Consider the following 21622-nt stretch of genomic DNA (forward strand, 5'->3'; position numbering starts at 1 on the left):
CTTGACCTATAAATAAAAATCCTGTGTAGTGTGCAGTCTTTCTGCTCTAAACTTGCATGCACACACAAACACACACACACAATCCCTCTCTTTCACTTTTCAGGCACTAGAAGAGAACAATGTCCTCTCACATGATGCATGACTGGCTGACACAAAAGCCCCAGTGTTACCCAGCCACCATCTGACTGGTCACTCCAGTCATTCACAGACTATGTCCATAGGGTCAGACTATGCCCATGTGGTACAAACAAGTGCATACAATATATATATAGGTGCATCTTAGTAAATTTTAATATTATCAAAAAGTTAATTTATTTCAGTAATTCGGTTAAAAAAGTTAAATTCATATTATACAGATTCATTATAAACAGAGTGATCTATTTCAAGGGTTTATTTCTTTTAATGTTGATTATTATGGCTCACAGCCAATGAAAACCCAAAAGTCATTATCTTAGGAAATTAGAATAAAATTTTAGACCAATGTAAAATATTTTTTTTTAAATACAGAAATGTTGGCCTACTGAAAAGTATGTATATACAATATATGCATTTAACACTTGGTAATTTCATGAATTACGGCATCAATGCGGCGTGGCACAGATGCAATCAGCCTGTGGCACTGCTGAGGTGTTATGAAAGCCCAGGTTGCTTTGATAGCAGCCTTCAGCTCATCTGCATTGTTGGGTCTGGTGTCTTGTTTTATATATACAGGGGTTGGACAATGAAATTGAAACACCTGGTTTTAGACTACAATAATTTATTAGTATGGTGTAGGGCCTCCTTTTGCGGCCAATACAGCGTCAGTTCGTCTTGGGAATGACATATACAAGTCCTGCACAGTGGTCAGAGGGATTTTAAGCCATTCTTCTTGCAGGATAGTGGCCAGGTCTCTACGTGATGCTGGTGGAGGAAAACGTTTCCTGACTCGCTCCTCCAAAACACCCCAAAGTCCTATAGCTTAATTAACTGCTAATGTCCTCTAATACTAAATTTAGTTGGAAATCTGCTAGCATGCTTTAACACATATTGGATACAGATGTGCTAATAATATAAAACATTGTTTTTTACACATCTTTAAACAGCCCATTTTGCATACTGTTACCAAGGTTACAGAGGTTTAGAGAAACCTTTTTAATCCAGATTGAGTTTTCTTGCTTTATTCTAGACGAGGCGCTCTACCGACAAGGTAAGAAATGAGGAATGAAATAATGTTTTTGATATTGTTACCTGTTGTTGTAAGGTTGTAGAACATTATATAAATATATCCCATGAATTTAGTAGCTTTCAATAACTGATTTCAATTTAACAGAGCAAACTTTAGTTAACTGCTATTTAGCACTAGCTATCTCTGCATTAAAGCAGTAAAACTGACTGTATAGGCTTGTATAGTAATTAAGAAATAAAATGTTTTCTGGTATGTGGCACTGTTTTTAACACACCAGATCCCACCTTTATATCATCTGTATGGCTAGCTAGCTATCTCAAGTATTGCATGGTCAATTATAGACAGTCAAGGTACCAAATTAAAGCTTTACGTTCCTGCTTTATAATTCCACTCACTAATTTCCACTTGAAATAAGTATTTTTGGTTGAAATATGCCTTGCCAGGAAGGATGTTATGAAAAAATGTGTGATAGCACAGATATACAGGTTTTTGACAGAGGCATATATGATTCGATATTAGACATGATTCGATATTTGTGTAAAGTTATAGAGATGTGTACCTTAGGAGGAGGGACAAATACATACCCATGCTTCAGCAGAAAGCTTTCGTTTTCAGCGACTAACAGACCCAGACACCATGAGAGATGACTCAAACAGTTTTATTAGGCAATCCTCAATCTCAACAAACAGTAATCAAGACAATAAACATATTTTAAAAGCTTAGATTTTTTTTTACTAGCTGCCTCTCACCTACTGTGGCCATTTAAATACAGGAGGGGTTGTCAGGGAGGTTGCCTTGCTCTACAGCCAATCAGGGTGAAGCTCCCATCTTCCACACATCTAGCATTTAAAAGCACATTGTACTGAGTTAGAAACGAGTTTAAACATCAGAATTAAACTAAATCTAAATCAGAATAAAATACATTATAATAAAACAATTTTTGCTGTTTGTTGATGGTAAAGACCACTTGGAGAGGTGCATGAGACTAGTTTCTCAAGGAAAGTAAAGAAAAACATTGTAAGATGTTGATATTAAGGGTAGAGAAGATATATTCACTGGGTTTCTGCAGTAAAAAAAATTCTTTTCCTTATGGAGCTTGGGGTCTGTAGAGACTCCAAAGGGACACTTAGAGAGGTCACCTGCTCAGTGTCTACTTCATCTTGAATAGCTGTAGCAGCAGTAAACAGGACTCCGCCACCAATACAACATTTTAGCTCTAAATTAAATGCTTATCTCCAGTTCTTATTCTACCTATTTGTGCACAGAAACTATTGGCGCCTCTACCAGGGAGTGTTCCTACTTTGCACACCGTGATTCTGGGTAGGCTCTGGACCCACCGCGACCCTAAATTGGATAAATGGTTAGAGACAATGAATTAATGAATTAGGTCACCACAGCAAATCAGAGTGATTTAGAGAAAGATTTATTTTTTAACAAATTGGAATGTTTGAGCCCTCTAAGGGGTTTAATATAAATACATACTGAAAAAATGAATGGAGTATTAAAAGGACCATCATTTGAAAAAATCTTAACTTTTGACACTGCATTGCTGACTGTTGACAACTTGCAATGAGTGAATAAGAAAGAACTAGAAAACTATAAATCTTTGAGGAACGTTAAATTGTCAGTGTAAATAATATTGAGGTAACATTCAGATGTTCAGAACGTTATTCTGGAAACTTTAAGAAAAATTTACTTTTTTCACTTTCAGGGAACATTTCCAAAGCAGACTTAAGAAAAACATTCTGAGGATATTAAAAAAACTAGACAAATACACGTTGAGGGAACATTCCACTGCAACATTCCCAGCAACCAAAATAGAACATTACGGGAATATTCTAAGAACATAAATTTGCAATGTCTAAGAATGTTCCAAGACAATATTCCTAGAATGTTAAATTATTGGTGTAAATAATTTTGAGGTAACATTCCCAGAACGTTTAGTAACTTAAGAAAAATATTCAAAGAACGTTTAAAAAACTTGACAAATTCTTGTTGATTGAACATTCTAGTGCAAAGTTCCCAACAACCAAATTAAAACATTATGGGAATGTTCTAAGAACATAATTTGCAACATTTTAAGAATGTTCCTAGAATGTTAATTATTGGTATAACTTTGTAACTTAAAGAAAACCTTCTGAGAACTTAAAAAAAAACGGGATAATTCTTGTTGAGGGAACATTCAAGTGCAATGATCCCACAACCAAAAAACGTTAGGGGAACATTCTGAGAACGTAAGTTAGCTGGGATAGAACTGCTTTAACTTCAACTGAATTATTATTGTTTTGCATCAATTTATTTGATAATTTTACTTTTAACACCCTTTTAACTCCAAGTTTTAAGTTTTGGACTCCTAGACCTCTGGCATTATTCACAGAAAGTGTGTTCTGTAAAAATCATGTTTTTGATTTTATTCATAGAGGATATGTATAGATTGTTTATATAAAAAAAATAAACTAGTTTTTACCTTTAAGAATGTTTAGCAAGAAAGAAAATGCCTTTGGTTGTGCCTCAATCTAACACTGAGGAATAGGAAATGTGTCTGCATTTTTTCCCCAAATAAATCCTTGGTCATGATTCATAATTCCATTTCATGTGATATTATGATGATGATTTGTGGCTGACAATGTTGAAATTAAAAGAATTTGAATTAATATAACATCCTGATAGCATTTTCAAATGAGACACCATACTGTGCATTTAGGAACAAGCAAGAGGGTTGAGTACAGAGCCCTCATTATTCTCTAGGGTCTTTGTCAAAAGGCCGTTTGTTGCACTGAATGCCTGTGGTATCGAGTGTAATGTTACTTGTCTGTGTTTCAGGTCACTTGCTTAAAAGTTATTCTACTACTACAGTGGCCTTCTGTTCCGGGTAGTTTAAAGTTAATGAATGACTTTTATGACAAGTGAGAATGAGGACTATTAAAAAGTAACCGCATAAAGCAAAATCAACTACATTCTGAATCTTTAACCAACTGAAATGTTCAGCTCATTTTTAAGAGATTGTGGACCTTAATGATATATATTTCATGTTTAGTTCCATGATGAAATGCCCATATTCATATGTGTACATTTCACAGATACTTACTCTGAAACTCTTTTAAAATCACATGATATATGCCTTTTGTGTATGCCTTGAGGTATTCATAACAAACTGGAAATATGTTCATTTAAAATTTTGGCACAAGTTTGCTCTTGTGTGCTGAAATGAATGTGAAAATCTGGTTTCTGTGGGAAGGACAGAGGCTCTACTCCTCTTATCTTCAGCTATCTAAACGCGAATGACAACAAACAGCCAACTGTTTACAAAATATGGGGGAGATTAAAATGTGCATTCAGCATTATTTGTACTCACTTGAAAATGCCTGTGAAATTCTGCAGGTCATAATTATTTTACATTTTTCTTTTTCATTATAATTACAGCTTGGTAGGATAATGACATATTTTGGGGATAAAATGAAATTCATAATAAAGACTTATCAGAAAGGTGTCTTCTAGTTTAAAGTCAGTAAGGAAGAAATAATCAGTCATTGCTCAGACCTCTTCTCGACCAGAGACAAATTCCTGGTATGTGCATAAATATTTTGCCAAGTCTAATGTATAATAAGGGCCTTGTCTGTGGAAATTATTAACTGACAAAATGGTATCACTGAACTCCATAAATGTAACAATAGTTACTATGGCAATGGACTTTGCCATTGCTTGTCATTGAAGGTTCAGCCGTACAAATGAAGGTTGAATTAATTATTAAAAAAAAGAACCTCACCTTTCAAACTCCTCCCAATGTTAGGCAAATCTCCTCCCCTTCAGGCAGGTGAGCTGGTGAGCTATAAAGGTTTGCAAACCTGTTTTTGTACCACAGGGATTTCACTCCACAGATATTAAGTGGAGGTTTGGAGCAGGAGGACAGTACAATTTACTGCTGAAAAAGAAAATTAAAAGACAAAATGGGGTTAGGTGTAAGTTGGAAATGTGTTTCTTACATCTATTTTTGAATCATTACATTATGTTTTGATTTCTATTATTTATGTATTTTATATATTTTCAGGGGGCTAGACTCTACTGTTGTACATTCATCTTACCTTACCAAGTTATATTTAATTCTCTTATATTTAATATCTTTTGCTCAGACGGGAAGTGATAAATATGAGCTGGCCGCAACATCAGAAAATGGAGGGAAAAAGAAGAAAAAGGGAAAGAAACAAAACAAGGACATGGATGATCTGAAGAAAGAAGTTGATCTGGTAAGTCCACTAGGCAATACATACTCAGAGATAGTTTTGCTGTTTTAACATTTAACCTGCTTCCTTGTGCTAAACTCAAATTAACATAATATTTTCTCTACTAAAGGATGATCATAAGCTGACCCTGGATGAGCTTCATCGTAAATATGGCACTGACCTTAGCAGAGTAAGTAAAAGTGTGTACAAGCTGTAATAAATTAGAATTACATTTTCTTACATTAAATAATGCCAAATTTTAATTTAATTGTGTCATACATAACTTTAGCAAAATCAGAATGTTCTCTAAAGTACAATCCTGAGCTTAATTCATATGTAAACTGACTATTAACAGAAAAAACTAACAACATTTTTAACCATTTCTAAGGGTTTAAGTGCATCTCGCGCAAATGAAATCTTTGCACGTGATGGACCCAATGCTCTGACTCCCCCTCCAACTACTCCAGAGTGGGTGAAGTTCTGCAAACAGCTCTTTGGTGGATTTTCCACTCTATTGTGGATTGGAGCTATACTCTGCTTTCTGGCTTATGGGATTCAGGCTGCCTCAGAGGATGAACCAACAAATGATAATGTAAGATAAACATGGTCTGTTTTCAGAATTTCAGTGATATGTAATCACTGTGCACATTTGGCACACAATGAACAATAGTTTTACAATTACAGACAGCAATCCATCTATATTTATCAACCTTTACCTCTTCACCAATGTTCAGGTCTCCCACGGGACAGTTAATTAGCAGGTATTATTTGTGTGGGGGACTGGAGTCTATTCACAGACACTGACATGGTAGTGACATGTTTGTGTGCTTTATTCTAGTACGTGTAGTAAGTAGTTATCAGGTTGTGTGAGTCATATTCCAGTCTTTCATCAGTGGTTGGATTTTGACCACAAAATGCTGACCAGCAATGACAATGAGTTGTTTAAAAACTCCAAAACATGGCTGTATATGATCAACTCTGTATCAAAAACACACAATAGAACCATGAGTCACTGCAGCATGAAGAATGACCCACCACTGGTTGGTATAGCATAGTGGATTACATTGCGGACTTTCACACAGCAAACTTGGGTTAAAAATCCCTGAAATGCTAAGCACATTGCACTACATCAATAACTACAACCTAAAACTACAATTACCTATTATGGTAACATAGTTAAATTGAAAGTTACTTGGATTAAGTGTAAAAATTAAATGATAAGCTGGGTAATTTGGGGCAAATATGTAGTGTGCCTAGTGTTCAGGATAAATGTGGCTAATAAAGTGACCAGTGAGTGTATCAAACTATACTGTAACAAAGCATACTAAACCAGTTGTTCTCTCTTGTCTCTCAAATATTTTTTTAAAGTTGTACCTTGGTATTGTGTTATCTGCTGTGGTCATGATTACTGGATGTTTCTCGTACTACCAAGAAGCAAAGAGTTCAAAAATTATGGAATCCTTCAAGAACCTTGTCCCTCAGGTATGAAACCGCAAAATATTCCAATGAAAATGCTTGTATTGTTTATCTGATATCTGATACTCATTTAGTTGTATTTTGCTCATGCAGCAAGCCCTGGTTATTAGAGATGGTGAGAAGAAGAGCATTAATGCAGAGGAGGTAGTAGTTGGTGACCTTGTGGAGGTTAAGGGCGGTGACCGAATCCCTGCTGACCTGCGTATTATCTCTGCACATGGATGCAAGGTGACAATAACAGACTTTTAAAATAATAGTGTTGACCTTATCTGTATGACCAAATGAAACTAGCAATATTATTTACAAGCCCATTTCTAAAAGAGATGTGACACTGCAAAATGTTAATGAAAAAGCAAAATGCAATGATGTACAAATTAATCTAACGCTATATTTTTATTTAAAATAGTACAACACTTTAAGGACAACACTTTAAATGTTGAAATTGAGAAAGTTTATTGTTTTTTTAAAATATTTGCCCATTTTTAATTTGTTGCCTGCAATATGTTATAAAAAATTTGGGACACGGGTATGTTTACCTCTGTGTTGCAAACCTTTGGGAACTGGGGATACCTGTCACTGTACACAGCAAATTCACCAGTCTTAAAACAACACTATTAGTGTTAAATTAACACTGTTAGTGTAATAATGTACCACTCTCAGTGTTAAGTTAACACTAATAGTGTTGATTTAACACTGGAGAATTTGCTGTGTACTTTTGAAAGTGAACTATTTCTTGATTCTTGCCTGTTATAGGATTTCATGTGCTCAGTAGCTCAGAGTATCCATTAATGGGGTTGTTTTTAAAGTTGTTTTCAGTGGGTTTGTACTAATTTAGCTCCCTAACACTTACTAAGGAGCCATGCTCTTTAATTCATGCATTCATGGATGGCAGCATATTGTCCAAAATCTGTATACATCATTCAGCATTATCTGTGCCTTCACAGTGCATGTCACTCATGTTGTGTGCATTAATGCTCTCTCAAACTATTATGGATAGTTTTACACTGTGCATTTTTATCTCTTTAGCCTGGAAGATGCAGCTTCTGTGTTTTCCAAAAAAAGAGTTCAAATTTTTATTTATCACCCAACAAAATGTATTTCCACTTTGGCTCAGTCCGTCTTAAATAAGCTCAGGCCCAGAGAAGGGGCCAATGCAGTAATGAAATGTTTTTATAGACAGTGGTTTTATTTCTGAGCCGATGCAGTAAAAGCTATTGCTTCTTGCAAATTAAACAGTCCCAGTAATATTAAGTAAAATTAATTGTGCCATAAATGTGTGAGTGGGCGGCACGGTGGTGCAGCAGGTAGCTCCGGTTTCCTCCCACAGTCCAAAAACACACGTTGGTAGGTGGATCGGCGACTCAAAAGTGTCCGTAGGTGTGAGTGTGTGAGTGAATGTGTGTGTGTGTCTGTGTTGCCCTGTGAAGGACTGGCGCCCCCTCCAGGGTGTATTCCTGCCTTGCGCCCAATGATTCCAGGTAGGCTCTGGACCCACCGCGACCCTGAACTGGATAAGGGTTACAGATAATGAATGAAATAATGATGAAAATGTGTGAGTGTGTGTTGCCCTGCAAAGGACTGGTGCCCCCTCTAGGGAGTTTTTTCACCTTGTGCCCAGTGATTCTGGGTAGGCTCCAGACCCACCCCGACCCTGAATTGGATAAGTGGTTAAAGGCAATGAATGAATGTATGAATAATTGCACCATATCGTTTAAAATATGACATTCTTGCTTCTTTATAATCTTTGTAGAGTGTAGTGTTTTTGTCCTCCTGTAAAGCATCTACTGACACAAAATCACACAAATGAAAATCTATATTAACCAAATATCATAAGATATATTTAGGCCCCTACGGCCACTCCTACAATGGTTTGGCTCAATAGCATTAGTAGAATCATGGCCAGGAAATGTGGGTACTGTTTCCCTAAAATACTATGGCTGCAATCCTGGTGTCTTCATATTTTACATTTTGAAGAGGGTGGGATAATGGACAGTACAAGGCTATTTTTGAGGTTTTTCAACTTTGACGGTTTCAGGAATCTCATTTATTTTGAAATGGGATTCAACTGAACACTGTATTTGACATATAAGCAAACCCATCAGCGTACACAATTGGTGGCTCATCTGGACTGCAGACAAGTAGAGAATAGTATGCTTAAACTAATGCCTTATAAGTTTTTGAAATATGTTTTGAATTCCCAAAAACAGAATAAAATTGAATCAAGACATCAAAATAAATAGAATCAGTTGAATTAAATATCCAACTTAAGGAGTTTAAAAAATCACAAATTCGTTGTCTGTAACCACTTATTCAGTTCAGTGTGTCCAGAGCCTAACCGTAATCACTGGGAGCAAGGCAGGAACAGCTCTGGAGTGGGCGCCAATCACACTTCACAGGGTGACACACACACACACACACACACACACACACACACACACACGCACCTACGGACACTTTTGAGTAGCCAATCCACCTACCAAGGTGTTTTTGGACTGTGGGAGGAAATCGGAGCACACAGAGGAAACCCACACAGACACGGGGAGAACACACCACACTCCTTACACGGAGTGGAAGTTGAACCTCCAAGTCCCTGTACCTGTGTGATTGTGACACTACATGCTGCCCACCGTGCCGCTCTTCAGCACAAATTTTACCAGCCAAACCAATATATCATGTACTAGCAGTATTATTTCTAGCAGGATCTGCACAGTCATATTTAAACATATGAACATTTGAGCTTCATTTGAACAGTAATGAGAGATGGAGCTTATATAACTAAACAAATAAAACTCATGAAATTATTTATAAACATAAGTTGTAAAATGTAATGAACAAAAATTTACATTTCTTGTGCGGAAAAAGTTAGGACACCCTATGCCCTAATAGCTGGTATTTCCCCCTTAAATAACCTCAATTAGATGTTTCCTGTAACCATCTACCAGTCTCGGACATTGACTAAGAGGTGGTTTTCCTATTCCTTCATGTAGAATTCTGTCAGCTGTGTGATATTTGAGGGGTTTCTTGAATGCACAGATCACCCCAGAGCATCTCAGTAGGATTAAGATCCGGGCTCTGATATGGCCATCCCAGAACTCTCCATTTCTTACTTTTGAGCCATTCCTTGTGAATTTACTGGAATGTTTTGGCTCATGGTCATGTTGCATGGTCCACGTGTGCTTCAGCTTCAGTTTTTGGAAAGATAGTCTCACATTTTACTCAGGCACCCTCTGATATAGAGAAGAATTCATAGTGGATTCTATGATGGAGAGCTTGCCAGGCACTGCTGCAGCAAAGTAGCCCCAAACCATGACATTTCCACCTCCCTGCTTCACGGTTGGTATAGGGGTCTTGTGCTCAAATGCTGTTCTGGCCATCTTCTGTTACTGTGCCCAAATAATTCAGCTTTGGATTCATCTGTCCAAAGCACATTGTTCCAGAAGTCCTGGTCTTTGACTATGTGCTTTCTGGCAAACTTTAGTCTTGCCCTGATGTCTTTTTGATAGCAAGGGTTTCCTCCTTGTGCAGTCCTTTCCTGATGGTAGATATGTACCTTGATATCATCAGTGGCAAGAGCCACTTGTAGGCCCTGTGATGACATTTTAGGATTATTGGAGACTTTTTTATGCATCTTGCAGTCTGCTCTTGGACTGAACTTGTTAGAATGGTCTACCCTGGGTTTAAATGTTCTTCACTTAGAGATCAGCCATTCTACTGTCCGGAAAATATTTTACAATTTTTTTGAGATCTTTTACATCCATTCCCAGACTCATATACATCTATAATCTTCTATCTAAATGCCTCAGAGATCTCTTTAGATCTCGGCATGGTGATACCACTCACTTCAGCGATCAAATCCAACTTATGTCTGAGGTTTAAATAAAACAGCCTCCTCCAATATCCTCTTTAATGATGGTCTAATCATTTGCAGCTCATGTGGTGCATCTGATTTCTAAATATAGATATTTTAAACAGTAATAAATGTAGGGGCATCCTAACTTTTTCCTCCCAAGAAATGTACAATTTTGTTCATTAAATTTTACAACTTGTGTTTATAAGTAATTTGTTAAGTTTTTTTTTGTTTAGTTGTATAAGCTCCATCTCTCAATACTGTTCAAATGAAGCTCATATGTTCATATGTATAAAAATGTTTAAAAAGACAAAAGTTTTCATGAGGTGTCCTAACTTTTTCACATGACTGTAGTTAAAATGTTAAGGATGTAAAATGACTTTTACCAATTTTTCATAAAATGATGCCAAACTTATTGATTATATTTCAGGTGGACAACTCATCCCTGACTGGTGAATCAGAACCTCAAACTCGTACTCCTGACTTCTCCAATGAAAATCCCCTGGAAACAAGGAACATTGTGTTCTTTTCCACCAACTGTGTTGAAGGTACAAAAATAAAACAGGTAAAATATATTATTTTTCATTAAGACAAATATGTGAGGATATATATAATTTTTCCTCAGGTTCTGCTAGAGGTATTGTCATCAACACTGGTGATCGCACTGTGATGGGTCGTATTGCCACACTTGCCTCCAGCCTTGAAGTTGGACAGACTCCAATTGCTAAAGAGATTGAGCACTTTATTCACATTATCACTGGAGTAGCTGTTTTCCTAGGTGTATCATTCTTCGTCTTGTCTCTCATTCTTGGATATGGCTGGCTGGAAGCTGTCATTTTCCTTATTGGAATCATTGTTGCCAATGTACCAGAGGGCCTACTTGCCACTGTGACTGTGAGTACTAGAAACCAGAAATATTGTCTACTGTCAATAAAATGCTCCATTGCTATTTTCCATTTCTGCGAAATGTAAGAGTCTGTTTTAGGGACATTCCTTCATTTTTAGGGACATTCCTTCATTTTTTTTTTTTGCATTTATGAGCTTTACTTCTGAAAGACTCAGCCTCTCCGAGGCACTCTTTTTAAACCAAATCATTAAACCAAATTATTGACCAATTGCCAAAGAGCCTCTTTTTTTTGTAGCATTACATACTTTTACTAGTCTTTTGTTCCCCATTCCAAATTTTTTGGAATGTGTTGCTGGCATCAAAATCAAAATGAGAAAACATTTTTCAAAATATAACAAATTTACCAACATCAACATTTGAAATATTGTCTTTGTTCTATTTTAGATTAAATATAGGGTTTTAATGAGCTGTGTCATTGCATATTGTATTTATTTACATTTTGCTCAGCAGCCCTATAAATTGAATGTAGGATGAGGCTGAATAAAAGACCATATTGTAGTCAACATCCCAATTTGTAAAGTGCTAAATCACCAAATTATTCTTTGTATTTGTGCAGGTGTGTTTAACTCTGACTGCAAAGAGAATGGCCAAGAAAAACTGCCTGGTGAAGAATCTTGAAGCTGTAGAGACACTTGGCTCTACCTCCACCATTTGCTCTGACAAGACTGGAACTCTGACCCAGAACCGTATGACTGTAGCTCACATGTGGTTTGACAACCAGATTCATGAAGCTGATACCACAGAGAACCAGAGTGGAACTTCTTTTGACAGGAGTTCTCCCACATGGTCAGCTCTTGCTCGTGTGGCTGGTCTGTGCAATCGTGCTGTCTTCCTTGCTGATCAGGCCAATGTTCCCATTCTCAAGGTCAGATATAGATTATCATCTGTCCATTCTTCAAACCTTCTCTTCAGATATTATAACAGATTTGGTAAATATGCTATATTTCCAAAGTCTAAAATTCTACTGTAAATTAAGCTGCTTCATTATTTTGTATAGCGAGAAACTGCTGGTGATGCCTCAGAGTCTGCCCTGCTGAAATGTATAGAACTCTGTTGTGGGTCAGTGAAAGAAATGAGAGATAAGTACCCAAAGATTTCAGAGATTCCCTTCAACTCCACCAACAAATACCAAGTAATTTATGCATTCAACCTTTCAGAATAAAAAAAGCTTAAAAAGACAAATAAGCATCCTGACATCCAATGTCACTTTGTTCCAGCTCTCAATTCACAAGAACACCAACTCCTCAGAAAGCAAGCACCTGCTTGTAATGAAAGGAGCTCCTGAGAGGATCCTGGACAGATGCTCAACTATTTTGATGCATGGAAAAGAACAACCTTTGGATGATGAACTGAAAGATGCTTTTCAAAATGCTTATGTGGAACTGGGAGGTCTTGGAGAAAGAGTGCTAGGTAGGTCTTATGTGGATGGTAGCTGGTCTTCTTCGGGCAGGATGTTTGGTAAATTTGTTTTAAAGTTAAACTTCATTGTCTGTCCAATGCAGGTTTCTGCCATTTCAGTCTGCCTGATGATCAGTTCCCAGAGGGCTTTGCATTTGATACTGAAGAAGTGAACTTCCCTACTGAGAACTTGTGCTTTGTTGGACTTATGTCTATGATTGATCCTCCTCGTGCTGCTGTACCAGATGCAGTGGGCAAGTGCAGGAGTGCTGGAATCAAGGTAAAGCCCTTTTCTTACTGTGCAGCTATATTTGCATACATCAAAAGCCAAGGCAAGAGCACACAAACCGATTACAAATGCCCTGTATTTCAACATGTGTGGCCTAGTGGCACAATAGGTAGTGTCGCTGTCAACCCACCCCAGGGTTCTGGGGTTGTGGATTCAAACCCCATCTCCCCCAATCTCAGGTCACTATCTGTGAGGAGTTTGGTGTGTTCTTCACATGCCTGCTGAGTTTCCTCCCATAGTCCAAAAACACATGCTGTTAAAAAGTGTCCATAGATGTGTTTCAGTGAATGTGTTTCTTCTTGAATGAATGAATAAAAATATCATGATACCTTCTTGTTTTACAGGTTATTATGGTTACAGGAGACCACCCAATCACAGCCAAAGCCATTGCTAAGGGAGTAGGTATCATCTCTGAGGGCAATGAGACTGTAGAAGATATCGCTGCTCGTCTGAACATTCCTGTCGGAGAGGTCAACCCCCGGTAACATAAATATTAAACATTAATTAAACTAAAAAAAAAATCTCTCAATGTGAGTCTTCAAGGGCTTTTCTGATCTGAGCTCATGCAACATGCATTTGTAGGGATGCAAAGGCCTGTGTTGTCCATGGTGGAGATTTGAAAGAAATGACCTCAGAACACCTGGATGATATCCTTAGGCACCACACAGAGATTGTGTTTGCTAGGACTTCTCCACAGCAGAAACTCATCATTGTTGAGGGTTGCCAGAGACAGGTATCATATTTCATCTGAGCCTTTAAAATGATATTGCCATTTTAAAACTGATCTTTCAGTCTTTAATTAGATGTTTTGTTTTAACTTAAAAGGGTTCCATAGTGGCTGTGACTGGCGATGGTGTGAATGATTCTCCTGCTTTAAAGAAAGCTGACATTGGTGTAGCAATGGGTATTGCTGGATCAGATGTCTCCAAACAGGCTGCTGACATGATTCTCTTGGATGACAACTTCGCCTCCATTGTGACTGGAGTTGAAGAAGGTATTAAAATCGACACTGCTCTAAAGTTATCGGTGTGGAGACTTTGCCAACTTTGTGTATGAATGTGAAACTATAATTCTCTACATAGGTCGTCTGATTTTTGACAACTTGAAGAAATCCATTGCCTACACCTTAACCAGTAACATTCCTGAGATTTCACCGTTCCTCCTCTTCATCATTGCCAACATTCCTCTTCCTTTGGGAACTGTCACTATTCTGTGTATTGACCTGGGAACTGACATGGTAAGGACAAATCTACTGATTTCAGAAATCAGCTGAAAAGCTTTATAGTTAAACGCTTCCAAGTATACATCTAATATTAAACTAGATTTGCATTTCCTGAAGGAAATACATAGTGCGTGATAAGAGCCAGAAATGTGTATGTGTTATTGTATGTGAGAGAGCGAGTATGTTTTGGGTGGTGGATCATTCTCAGCGCTGAAGTGACACTGACGTGGTGGTGGTGTGTTAGTGTGTGTTGTGCTGGTATGAGTGGATCAGACACAGCAGTGCACCTGGAGTGCGTCCTGAAGTCCTTCATTAGTGGACACAGGATGCTGTTCTAAGTTCTAACTATTCTAAGTCCAGCAGTGTCACTGAGGGCTTTAAAAACACTAGCAGCACTGCTGTCTCTTATCCACTCCTACCAGCATAACACACACTAACAGACTGAGCCAAGAGTTTCAAGAGTCTATACATTAAGCAATTTTCAAGCACTATAATAAGAATAAAATATAGGAAGAGGAATAACACTATAGTGCAATATAGTGCTTTTCAAGCACTATAATGATTGTAAGGACTATGATAATTGTATTTTAATTTTTCTAACAGGTACCTGCTATCTCTTTGGCCTATGAAGCTGCTGAGAGTGACATTATGAAGAGGCAGCCAAGAAATGCTAAAACCGACAAGCTTGTGAATGAAAGGCTCATCAGTATGGCCTATGGTCAAATTGGTAAGAGATCACTCACGACACAAAGGATCCATTAAAAATGCACCTATAAAGAAAAATCTCATTTTAGCTTTATCATGCAATATCATAAGGTTATGTGAAGGACATTGTGAGCTATAAAAATTGTGAACAGCACCAAATTTGTTCAGGTTTTGTTTGTTTGTTTGTTGTTGTTGTTGTTGTTGTTTTGTTTTTTTTTCAAACTAATTGATTTATTCATTTTATAGGAATGATGCAAGCTACTGCTGGGTTCTTCACGTACTTTGTAATCCTGGCTGAAAATGGATTTCTGCCTGCAGACCTAGTAGGACTGCGTGTCAATTGGGATGATAGATTCTACAATGATTTAGAAGACAGCTATGGGCAACAATGGGTACGTAGTACAAAGTTGATATAGGTATAGCTAAAGATAAATACATGGACCTGACTTGACTTCACACTATGTTTTTTTAATTGTTACTTTAATTGTAACAGACTTATGAGCGCAGAAAAATTGTGGAGTACACATGCCATACTGCATTCTTTGCCAGTATTGTAATTGTGCAGTGGGCCGATTTAATTATCTGTAAGACCAGAAGGAATTCCATCTTACAACAGGGAATGAAGTAAGTTACCTTTGTAATTAAAAAATGTAATAATGATTTTGCAAAATATTATGGAGTGCAATACCTAACTGAAGCAAACACATTGAAAATAACAATATTCTATTAATCATTATTTTACTTTTTTCATATTTGTTCAGGAACAAAATCTTAATATTTGGACTTTTTGAGGAGACAGCTCTGGCTGCTTTCCTATCATACTGCCCTGGCATGGATGTTGCCCTTAGAATGTATCCACTCAAGTAAGTATTCTGTACAGTCCATTATGCCATGAGGTTTGTTTGTTTGTCATTTGTGTAACTGGGAATATTCTTATGTGAGTGTATCAACCAAGCATGCAAGCATTTTTACATTATGTGCATTTATAAACCAAGCATTTTTAATTATGTGCTGAAATGAAGCAAAAAGAATATATGGCTTCTATATATGAAATCATACTCCATGAAACAGATCAAATGATCCCTAAATCTGTGTGATCACTCATGACTCTACTGTTACAGTTTACATCAGTGTAGTTTTAAAAGACAATAACATTTCTTTCTTTTGTAGACCATGTTGGTGGTTCTGTGCCTTCCCATATTCACTGCTCATTTTCCTTTATGATGAAGCAAGAAGGTACCTACTTAGACGTAACCCAGGAGGTAAATTTTAATTAAAATTTTTTTTAATTATTATTATTATTATTATTATTATTATTATTATTATTATTTTGAAGTTATGTAGTTTTTGAAGCCTTACTATTTTGCACTATGAGATTAAAGACAAATCAGAAAATCACTTCATTTGTCTACCTCTGACTGGCATAAGTTGTAATTTATTTGCCTTCTCTTTTCAGGCTGGGTAGAAAAGGAGACATATTATTAAACCAAGTGGATTCCTGGTCCCGCTACAAACACAGGAATGGAAAGCCCATTGATTTGCATTACTTCTATAAACTATAAAAAATTGTTTTCATTCAACAAAAAGTTATCTTAGGTCTAAACTCTGCTCTGAAATAAAATTACAGCATGGATCCTATGATTGTGCCATTTTGTATATTTACAGAATACTGGTCACATTTATTTTCAGAAGTATTTAAATGCTGCTGCGTAGTGACAGGGTTATTAACTTAAATGTGTAAAGCATTTATGCCTGCCTAAATGTGTGATTTACATAAATCCCTGTTCACTGATTTGTGCAGCAGTTATATCACAGTCAAGTGAAGAGGAATTTTCCTAAATTATATCTGTATTGATAGCACCTAACCCTCACACTGGAGAGAACAGTTCATCAAAATGTTTCCTTGTTATTTTTACTTTTTTCTATGAAGTACCACTCACGTGAAATGAAGAATCAAATTGCTTTCTTCTCACAGAATGAAACTCCATAGGGAAGGTCTCTGACATAAGGGTGACCATGTTACAGAAATGTTAGGAAGAGAAACTCTGATACAACCAGGCCACTAGGTGTCAGGATAATTGCTGTTTCATAACCTAATCTTATATTCCAATTTAGGTGAATAATGAGTAAATGCAGTTAGTAGGTTCTTACCATTTCAAGAGATAAACATTCATTCCTTTCTTGACTTTCTTCAGTGTTTAGTTTTTGCATTACTTGAGTTCCTGAAGGAGACCTGAGAAAAGTAAAATTGCTGATTAATATATGATCCAGAAAAGACAAGAGATCATTTCATTTGACACTATATGGACAGTTCCTCCACATGTCTCTGTCTCTATGAGCTGAATATAAAGTATTCTTAGATTCTGTGATTCAGCACATTTACTGTGATAAGGTCATGACCACAGTGACAACTTTGCCCCCTTCTCATAAAGTTGCTGACAGAGTACTCACTTTGATGCATAGTTCAGCCAAACATAAGCTTAATTGCTGTCCCAACTGTAGACTACCAGATTGTTTCAGATATTCATTTTCAACCTCCATTTTCTCTCAAACTTGTATCTTCCAGTTCTAACCATTAGCTCGGTCGCCTTCAATCACACATATATATGATGTTTTTCCACTGCATGAAACCTACATGACTTTAATCGATTCGGCATGGCTCTTTTGCTTTTCCACTGGCCAAAGCTGGTACCTGGAAATGCAGAGCTCATTCAAATCCAGCACAAACTCGCCCAAGGGTATAGAATTAACCAGTGATTATTGAATTGTCCCCACCAATAATTTGATCCCCTCAAACAAACAAACAAACAAACAAAGAAAAAAAACCATGTCATTAACCTAGAGGTGCAGAAAGAGTAAAATCACACTCTCTACTCGAGCCCTACTGTCCTATAATGCATATGGCCAGTGTGATTGGCTGTGTCTTTCCCTGCTGTCGTGTGAGACTCTGTAGTTTGGTTGTTAGCAGCACCAAAACTGAAAGGAAAACTTTCCAGTCATAAGCGAGTATTACTGTGCAAGACTCAGGTGCATCATGGGTGACACACTGCTGTCAAAGTGAGTGAAGATGGCAGCAAAAAAGAAGGTGGACATAAGGAGCTATTTTTCAAAGAAACGTGTTAAAGCCAGTTAAAGTCAAGTTCGCTAATGAAATGAGTCCATAATAAAAACAGGCTAAAATCGTCTCTAGCTATGAATAACATGGTTTGGAAATTAAGTGCATAGCAAACTGCCAATTATCAATTATCTTACATTGCCATTTTATCATGGAGCAAAGGCAAAAAAAAAAAAGCAGGCAAGGGTGTTCGGGGTGGGTGAGTGTTAGATTCATAGGTCCCCACCAATGTCAAGAGCAAATCTACGCCATTGAACTCACCGCTTGTAAAAGCTCTTAAGTTACAAAATTTTTCACATTTATTTTTATCTGACTCACAACAGCAGCTCGTAAATTTACCCCGAAGTGTTTTGAAGAGGTTTAAATGCTCATTGGGGGCGGCATGATGGTGCAGCAGGTAGGTGTCGCAGTAACACAGCTCCAGGGACCCGGAGATTGTGGGTTCAATTCCTGCTACAGGTGAGCATCTGAGAGGAGTTGGTGTGTTCTCCCTGTGTCTGCGTGGGTTTCCTCCGGGTGCTCCGGTTTCCTCCCACAGCCCAAAAACACACGTTGGTAGGTGGACTGGCGACTCAAAAAAAGTGTCTGAAGGTGTGTGTGTGTGTGTTGCCCTGTGAAGGACTGGCTCCCCCTCCAGGGTGTATTCCTGCCTTGCGCCCAATGATTCTAGGTAGGCTCTGACCTGGATAAGCGGTTACAGATAATGAATGAATGAATGAATAAATGCTCATTGGGCTAATGGCAGACGAAAATTTCCAGTGAAAGCCGAATGTGCAACAGGTTTAACTGATCCGTGAGAACTAGGGCTCGGAGCCTGTTAGAGAGGAGCCTGGGTTTTTTTTTTTTGACATCACCAGCTCCATTCAACAGGGTGCCCTGCCAGTGGATAAGCGACAAGCTTAAAGTGTGCTGTGCCGAACCGAGTCGAGTCATGTAGGGAAAGCACCATTAATGCCTCCTGGGAAGCTGAAGGCAAGGACATGCTTCTTCCCAAGATGAAGCCAACTACAGTTGTTGTTGTTGTTGTTGTTTTTTCATTCATTCATTGTCTGTAACTGCGTATCCAGTTCAGGGACGTGGTGGGTCCAGAGCATACCCAGAATCACTGGGCGCAAGGCGGGAACACACCCTGCAGTGTGAGAAACACTCATACATTCACACCTAGGGACACTTTTGACTCGCCAGTTCACCTACCAACCTGTGCTTTTGGACCATGGGAGGAAATCGCAGCACCCGGAGGAAGCCTATGCGGACATGTGAAGAACACACTGAACTCCTCACAGACAGTCATCTGGAGAGGGGCTCAAACCCACATATCCTGATGATAATGCCAGTGTTTAGGTCACTGCACCAATTTGGTGACCAGACTATAAAGACAAACTTTTTAAACAATTGTATCTAAAAAAGAAATTATTTGCTTATAATAGACAGCAAGTCCAGCCCCTTTCAATATCACACATACCACATCATAAATTATTATGTATGTGTATGTGTATGGTAATGTATTCTTTGCTAGTAGTGTAACATTTCTGCCAATTTGTGTTATTAATGTTATTAAAATCTATTAGTGATATGTAAGTGATGAGACATAAAAAACCCTACAGCACATAGTATGTTGTGTGGAGATATTAAGAATATCTTAAAATTAAGAATTCAACAATGGCAACAACTTCTATTAGAGAAAAATGAACAGAATCAACCCTCTTATTTCCAATATTATCTATGTATTTGCCACTTAAGATAACACACACAGACTATTGTGTTTATTGCATAAATTAATCCCAGCTAGGAATTTTAAGTAATAATCTACATGCATTCACTGTACATGAGTTAGCAGCTTGCAAATTTTCATATGAAATGGCATTGCTAATACAAAATTCAAAGCATAAACACCCCCACACAGGAAGTAACAGAAATATTCAGAAACTAAATAACCAAAATACTAAACAGAATACACCAAATAAGAACTTAATTTCCATAGACCAAATTCAGTTAGATCTTCATGTTATTCATTCTGGTTATAAATCATTAATGCATGCAAAACCATTATATGGTCATATTTCATCGTTGAGTCACCATTGATACCTGTTATAACAAACAGTATTAGGAAATATCTCTCTTTTATTTTTCATGCATGTCCACGTATATCAACTATATCTTGTTTCGTTTTGCTTAAGCAGCACACTGATATATTTAGTTAAATTTACTATATATTTCCTATAATTAATAGTAGTTTATATAGCTGAAAAATATATAGCCTATATTGTGCATTTATTGTAAATATATCATTAATATTTGAAAGTTATATTTATAATAAATGCACAATGTAACCCCTATTATGCATTTATTGTAAATATATCCTTAGTGTTTTAATTTTTAATCTTTCAACTTTTCATTAAAACTTTGTGAACCTGTTTTAAAGCAATTTCATAAGGAGAATATTAACTAAAGATTTTATTTCATTTAAAGTAAACGGCTGCACTGCTATTGTTATTACAGCTTGAGAATAAATTACACATTTTTTAACTTTAGTCACAATAAAAAGACTGCCAAATCAAAAATATGTATATATATTAATGTATTATTTTTCATCTGTACACTTATATATAGTACAGGTATTAAAACAATATCTGTAGAAACAGAATCATTGATTGTCTGTTTAAGGATAAGATATCGTTACATTTGTATAAACATTAAAAGTTAAATTGCATTTCTAATCAGCTTTAATCAAACAGTATTTTCTATAAATCAGTTGCCTACTAAAATCAAATACTTTTCACTTACATGAAATCCAAAGCCCATTATTTACACTTTTACTTCCATATGTACGTCCACAAGTGTATTACACTGTCTGAATGTCCAAAATATGTTCTTAAACATTTATACTCACCTGCATGAATGGGAGGAGGTTTGAGCCAAAAAATGGGAGGAGTTAAGCATCTAATATATATAAAAAAGGACTCTATTCAACACCCAGGCTGCCTCCTACACATGAAGTCACCTGAACATCTCAATGACACGAATTGTTTTCAAGAAAACAGACCCTGTTATTGTAGGACAGATAAAAGTGATGCTAGCCAAACTATGTTTGTCCTGAGAAGTGTATCTACAATACAAACAGCTCACCCATATCCTATATGTTTATTGACTTTTTTCTGCTCTACATTGCCTTTATCAACTGTGGCTGTTTCCCAGTCTCCGTGAAGGTCATTAGAGTCATGGATATTTATTACTTTACTTGAATAACCAAAAGTCATCCATAAATTGGTGTTTAACAT

At 37.0% G+C, this 21622-nt stretch overlaps 1 protein-coding gene and 1 long non-coding RNA gene across 2 annotated transcripts; one reads left to right on the forward strand and one right to left on the reverse strand.

Annotated features, from left to right (window-relative positions):
- Nucleotides 1-477: 477 nt before the first annotated feature.
- LOC136687194 (uncharacterized) lies at nt 478-21188 on the reverse strand. Its single transcript, XR_010800417.1, has 4 exons — nt 21129-21188; nt 17381-17462; nt 4932-5087; nt 478-2509 (listed from the first exon to the last, which is right to left on the reverse strand). It is a non-coding gene; the product is annotated as an uncharacterized lncRNA (long non-coding RNA).
- On the forward strand, nt 5098-16836 carry LOC136687193 (sodium/potassium-transporting ATPase subunit alpha-1). The gene is made up of 22 exons (XM_066661492.1): nt 5098-5124; nt 5296-5409; nt 5516-5575; nt 5774-5977; nt 6754-6867; nt 6955-7089; nt 11139-11256; nt 11334-11602; nt 12172-12480; nt 12613-12747; nt 12833-13025; nt 13118-13293; nt 13647-13783; nt 13885-14035; nt 14128-14296; nt 14385-14539; nt 15128-15251; nt 15476-15621; nt 15723-15853; nt 15991-16092; nt 16400-16491; nt 16686-16836. Exons 1-22 carry the CDS (start codon nt 5113-5115, stop codon nt 16712-16714), a joined length of 3075 nt encoding a protein of 1024 aa, XP_066517589.1. The 5' UTR covers nt 5098-5112; the 3' UTR covers nt 16715-16836.
- Nucleotides 21189-21622: the final 434 nt, after the last annotated feature.

Source organism: Hoplias malabaricus, chromosome 2 (genome assembly GCF_029633855.1).
Source record: "Hoplias malabaricus isolate fHopMal1 chromosome 2, fHopMal1.hap1, whole genome shotgun sequence".
In the NCBI taxonomy this organism is placed as follows: domain Eukaryota; kingdom Metazoa; phylum Chordata; class Actinopteri; order Characiformes; family Erythrinidae; genus Hoplias; species Hoplias malabaricus.

Coding starts and splice junctions, on each gene's coding strand:
- LOC136687193 (XM_066661492.1), top strand. Junction 6,868..6,954: donor TCAAGAACCTTGTCCCTCAG/GTATGAAACCGC, acceptor TTGCTCATGCAG/CAAGCCCTGGTTATTAGAGA. Junction 12,481..12,612: donor CCAATGTTCCCATTCTCAAG/GTCAGATATAGA, acceptor TATTTTGTATAG/CGAGAAACTGCTGGTGATGC.